Source organism: Gavia stellata, chromosome 3, assembly GCF_030936135.1.
Source record: "Gavia stellata isolate bGavSte3 chromosome 3, bGavSte3.hap2, whole genome shotgun sequence".
Classification (NCBI taxonomy): domain Eukaryota; kingdom Metazoa; phylum Chordata; class Aves; order Gaviiformes; family Gaviidae; genus Gavia; species Gavia stellata.
The window spans coordinates 50,227,870-50,233,869 of NC_082596.1; the positions used below are offsets into that span (position 1 = coordinate 50,227,870).

The window sequence follows — 6,000 nt, forward strand, 5'->3', positions numbered from 1 at the left end:
TTTAAAACATAAAACCTGCAGAGTGTCGAGCATAATTAACACCTTAGAATAGTAAGGATTTGCAGGACAGTATAAATTAGGCCTGTTTTGAAGTAGCTTTGTTAATCCTGTTTTCAAGAACCACCTATGCTGTCCCTAGTAATCTTAAACAAATAATACTGTGGTGGAGAGTTTGTGGCTAAGAATATATTTCTAACTAATAGAGAACATAGCCTGAGGTAAACTAAATTTAAATTACAAACTAAAGGTCTCATCCCATGGGGGCATGGAGGACCCTCAATTCATTCTTAGTAAATGGTTATTGATACAGTGCACCTACAAGCAGAATAGAATCCCTCGATGTTTTCTGATTTCTCTTGTCAAGTAAAAACTGTTCCAGATTTAAACAATTTTTTGCATTTCCCTGTAGGGCTCTGTTCTTCCTTTCCTTCTCATCAAAAGTCTGATGAATCTGATTAAGTAGTAGGATTAATGAAAATAAAACCACTAGATTTTGTAATGTTTTGTGTTAGCTCAAGATTTTGAGGGTTTTGCTTTCCCTGGATTTGAGACAAATTGAGAATGCTGCACATACTAAGGAAAGTATAACTTAAGGTTACCCTTGTTCCTCAGTCAAGGCACTGTAGTTTCTCCTCTCCAGCCCCTTATCTCCTCCTTAGTGAAAGTTGCCACAACATATATAAAAGAGGAAGAGGAAAAAAGTGAGATTGCTACTCAGTCTGTCCTAGGTCTCAAGCTGACCTTTGTATTGCCATGGCTCTTCTGTGACTGCTTGTTGTGCCTTGGTGGTATAGCAAATGCAAGGAAATATGACTTAGTTCACCATCTCCCAGCAGGATCATCTCTTCCCAAGTGCGTGCCCCAGCAATTCTGTTGTTGAATAAGCTTCTCTAGTAAAAAGTTTGGGTTTTCAAATCAGGAAGGTGTAAACCAAGTAACTATAACAACTCTGCTGCTCTGAGATCCTTGAATGCATCTGGGAAAAACAGAGATCTCTTCAGAAGCTCTTGACAATACTATGGCAGCAAAATCAGTAGAAGTAGTTCTTGGCAGCCATTTATTGCCTTTTCAGTTGTGCCAATGCAGCAGGTTGTTGTACCACCCACTGAAAGGGATGGCATAATAAGCAAAAAAGGTGGCAATACTGAAACAAAAGGGAGCTTCATACGCCAGTTTCACTGACAAAGCTCACATCCGGTAACTCCAGCTTTGGACATGCTGTAGAACCCAACAACAAAGTGGAGCAGTGCACTGGGTAGGTTCAGAGAATATACTTAGCAGAGGGAAAGTGAAAAAATTGTAGTGTTTGTCATTTTAGTATGCAACTTGCCACACAAATATAGCAGAAAACTTGGTGGTTGTTTGAAGAGTTAGAGACTAAGTTCAGTCATTACACTATGAATCTGAGGAATTTTTAACCAGAAGATAGGTGCAAATGTCAGTGTAACTTGGGCTGTGCAGTTGAGTCAATACCTCCATAACATGGCCCGTAGCTACATTCTCTGAATGAAATGGATTACACAGTAAGCACAGCCTTTGAAACACTGAATTTCTTAGTGAGATGCTATCTTGTAAGTCAGTAGCTCAAAACCAGTTTTCTTTTTAAATGCTATCATACCAGCAGCAAATTGCAAAAAATCCAACTTCCCCTTTGGAAAAAAAGATGGAAAGAGGCTGCCTGCCACCTTGCCATGAATGGCTGATAGGTACCAGAATTTCTGCAGTGATGTAGGAAAATGTTTTGTTCTCTGATTTTTAATAAATTAGTATGCCATGGTTGGCTGGTTGTTACTAGGCAGCACTGCAAGGAAATAGCATTCTAAATCATTCTAAATGATTTTTACACACAGATACCTGGGATTCATACCTCAGCACTCCTTAAGCTCAAGTGGTATTTATTCTCCTTCCCTGTCACCTGTGTTCAAAAATCATGGATGTCTGTTACCCCAAGCAGTCTTAAGGGAAGTTGTAAATACTATAAGGCCAGTTACTGCCTAAGAAGTAAAGTGGCATTTCTGCCTCAGCAGCAGAGATTGAGAGAAAGCCTTAGAACTATTTCCAACTTTGAAGCTGGATACGGGAAGTCTTCCAACACTTTCTATTGCCTTTTTGGAATCTCAGTTCTTTTGTCCTTATTATGGCCATCAAAAACTCCAAAGAGAAAGATAACAAGCATCACCAATTATTCTTATCAGATAATTCAAAAATGTGCTTCTAATGCAGACTATTAATAACCTGCTTGATGTTGTTGTTCTACATAAAACAATCATTTTAAGTCCAAAACGTGTTCTTGATTACAGGTCATTAGTTTGATAAATACGCTGGGCCTTTCCACCACTGATTTGCAAAATTATTTTAGGTACATTTTGCACACTTCTGAATTATTTTAGATAGGCAATAAAGAACCAGGATTCTCTCCTGCCTTATCAGTGCCATATGCTTTAAATAATGGGTTTAGCTATATACGTATTTCTAGAAGAAAAATCAACATCCGTTTCCATTATGTCACATTTAGACTAAACATAATTGAGAGTAAAACATACTTTTCTAAAAACAGAATGTTAAATAATTCGAAGGAGACACACTCAATCCTTCAAATAATCAAGAGTATAATAAAGCCATTCTTTAAATAAATAAATGTTAAAAATTAAAAATAAAGACAGCACAAATAGCACTGGTTAAAATTAACAGTGAGCAATTTAAAATCTTAGCTCAGCCTTATAGAATTCTGGAAGATATATTATCCCTTGACAGTGGCTGCCAGAGTAGATCCTATTCAAATTGGAAGATCTTGACAAAGCATTGCTAATCCCGTGGAAGAAACTGCAAGGTTGAAAAATCCAAAACACAAGAGGGCTTTTAACTTCAGGCTTCAGCCTTTTATATGCAACTTGTAAATCTTCCCAAGATAAGCACAGAGCAATTGTCTCATATTCTAAAATTAAACTTACTCTTTAGGTTTGGACCTGTGTAAGAAAACAGGGAGGGAAGAGACTTTTCTCTGGAGGAAGGGTGGTTCTTTCCCTACTTGCCTCTTGCTCAATTTGTTTCAGTTTTAGTTTGGTTTATTCAGCTCTAGAGTGTAGAAACTTAAAATTACTGAAGACCCAGTATTCGTGTGTTGATAACTTGAATACTTTGAAATGAGGAAACGAAAATGGCTATAATCACGTATTTAGTTTTGATGTCTGTGTGTGTTTTCTCAAGAGCAGGTGGAATCTTATGGGTGGTTATGGCAAAGCACATAAGGCTTAAGCCAACAGCAGCCTACAGAGGTACATGAATTTTACAGAACTAAATAGGACTTTTGGCACACACAGATGGACTGCAGGCCAGCAATGTCAGTGGATATGTTATTGTCCATGTGAGATGGCTGTTAAAGTGAATCTTTACAAACATGGCTATTTCTCCTTCCCCATCTGTCTGTTTAACCAGTCCCATATTGCTCATGCCGCAGGTTGTGAGCTGTGTAGCTCTGAAACTGTGTATTTATTAGCATTGGTCCTAGTGTCGTGTTGCTCTTTCAAGGTTTTGTTAGAGCTGTATTTGCAGCTACATTCAAAATGTCCACTGCTGTAACGCTGGAAACCTGGCCATTCTAAAAGGAACTGAAATAAGTTCTTGCTGGAGTTAGAAAAAGATGAATCCTGTTTTGAATTGGATTGCAGAAGAACAAAAGCTTAGTTTTCTCAATTGGTGACTGATAGATAACTGCACTGCAATACTCCAGTTACGTTTTGCCTCTCTCTCAGACACAGAACTATACCTTTTTTTCTCCCTCTCCTTCTTGCAGGGACTTAAAGCAGCCGACAATGACCCTACAGCCCCACCATATGACTCCCTCTTAGTCTTTGACTATGAAGGAAGTGGTTCCACTGCTGGATCCTTGAGCTCTCTTAACTCCTCAAGTAGTGGTGGTGAGCAAGACTATGACTACCTAAATGACTGGGGCCCACGTTTCAAGAAACTTGCTGATATGTACGGTGGAGGTGATGACTGAACTTCAAAGTGAACTTTGTTTTTGGACAAGTACAAACATTTCAGCTGATATTCCCCAAAAGCATACAGAAGCTAGGCTTTAACTTTGTAGTCTACTAGCACAAGTGCTTGCTGAAGGCTTTGGCTTAGGCTGCAAACCAATTTGGGCTCCGTGGAATATCAGTGATCCAATGCTGTTTGGAAAAAAATATTGAGCTCAGTTACACTTGAATTTTACAGTACAGAAGCACTGGGATTTTATGTGCCTTTTTGTACCTTTTTCAGATTGGAATTAGTTTTATGTTTAAGGCTTTAATGGTACTGATTTATGAAATGATGCATTAAAGAGACAAAATATGTTGGGGTGGGGAGGAGTAAGGCGAAACATAATATGCTTCAACATGCTTTTGTTACATCGCATTGCTTTTATTAAAATAAGGAGATTAAAAATAAACAAAAAAAATCCTCATGGGACAATTTTATTATCTGGGAGAGAATACCATGAGGTGGAACAATGTACAATACTTCTAGTTTTAGATGTTAGGGGATTTTTTTCACTAAAATTCTAAAACTTATGCAGCTGGTTGCAAATAAAGGGAGTTTTCATATCACCAGTTTGTAGCAGAATTGAATTTTTTTTCCTTATGCTAGAATGTTAGACACATTTTGGTCTTAATCCATGTACACTTTTCTTTTTTCTTTTTTTAATTTCTGGTATTTTTTTTCCCACTTCACTGTAAAAAATGGTATGTGTACATAATGTTTTATTGGCATAGTCTGTGGAGAAGTGCAGAAACTTCAGAACACGTGTATGTATTATTTGGACTATGGATTCAGGTTTTTGCATGTTTATATCTTTCGTTATGGATAAAGTATTTACAAAACAGGTTGCAAACAAGTGACATTGATTCAATTGTTGAACTGTAGTTAGAGTACTCAATATTTTTTTTTATTTTTATTTTTATTATTTTTTTTGTTTGGGGAGGGAGAAAAGTTCTTAGCACAAAAGTTTTACATAATTTGTACCAAAAAAAAGGGGGGGGGAGGGGAGTTGGCCTGATACTGGTGGCACGAGTAAATATACAGTATGTTTTGGGGGTGGGGAGGGAAGGGGGAAGGAGCTTTCAAACTGGAGAGACTTCTGAGAACAGCTTTGCCTCTGTATTGTGTACCAGAATATGAATGATACACCTCTGACCCCAACGTTCTGAATAAAATGCTAATTTTGGATCTGGTGCTTGGTCTGGCATTTTTTTGTGCTACCTGGGCAGCCCTGACTACTAAATTAAAGTACACAAAGTGCATTTGAGTTTTGTGAGAAGTTACGTGCACTTCTTTAGCATTCGATACTGCTGGACTGAAAATAAGCTGCATAGAGAATTTGGCACAAATTTGGAAGGCAAGTTCCCAGCTGAAAGCAAAGTGATCTGTGCCATTTCTGGGGATTCAAAATTTTCAATTCCACATTGATGGCTAGCTCTTTGGTTTAATGTGCATTATCTAAATAACAGAGCTTGCATCATTTTTGGCTCATTTCTAGACTGACGGCTTAATGATTGTGTGATTATGCTGCGAGTTGCATAAATAAAATAAATTGCAGATCCTGGCAGTCATCTGCCACCTGGACTTTCTTACTCTGAAGTAAAGACAAGCCTCTGTTAACTTCGGTGCACATCAGATCATGTTTTTCAAGGAGGTGCTTACGGTCATAGAGCTTTATCAGAGTCCCGCTAGGAGATTAGTTATTACTAAACATGTTTCTAACCTGTTACAATGATTCATTTGCAAACAAAGCAAACATAGTAGGTACAGCAGTTCTGCCCTCTTTCACTTGCAACAATCTGCTCAGGTTTAATGTCTACATTTACACCCATTAAAGACCTAATTGTGAACAGTGTGAAGCTCAAACTCAGCAGAAACACCACATTTCCTCAGTCTGTTCAGAGAATTGGAGCAGCAGGAGGGGATCTGGGCCTGGCATAGCAGCCTTCTGCGCTGGGAAGGCTCCGTGGGCAGGGAGTT

General features: G+C 38.2%; 1 protein-coding gene across 1 annotated transcript in view; it reads left to right on the forward strand.

Annotated features, from left to right (window-relative positions):
- The window catches only part of CDH2 (cadherin 2), a 122,600-nt gene extending 117,392 nt beyond the window's left edge, over positions 1–5,208 (forward strand). Inside the window, exon 16 of the mRNA XM_059815687.1 lies at positions 3,794–5,208. Within this exon, the coding sequence (XP_059671670.1) occupies positions 3,794–4,000 (207 nt within the window). The 3' untranslated portion in view covers positions 4,001–5,208. The remainder of the gene's footprint in view (positions 1–3,793) is intronic.
- Positions 5,209–6,000: the final 792 nt, after the last annotated feature.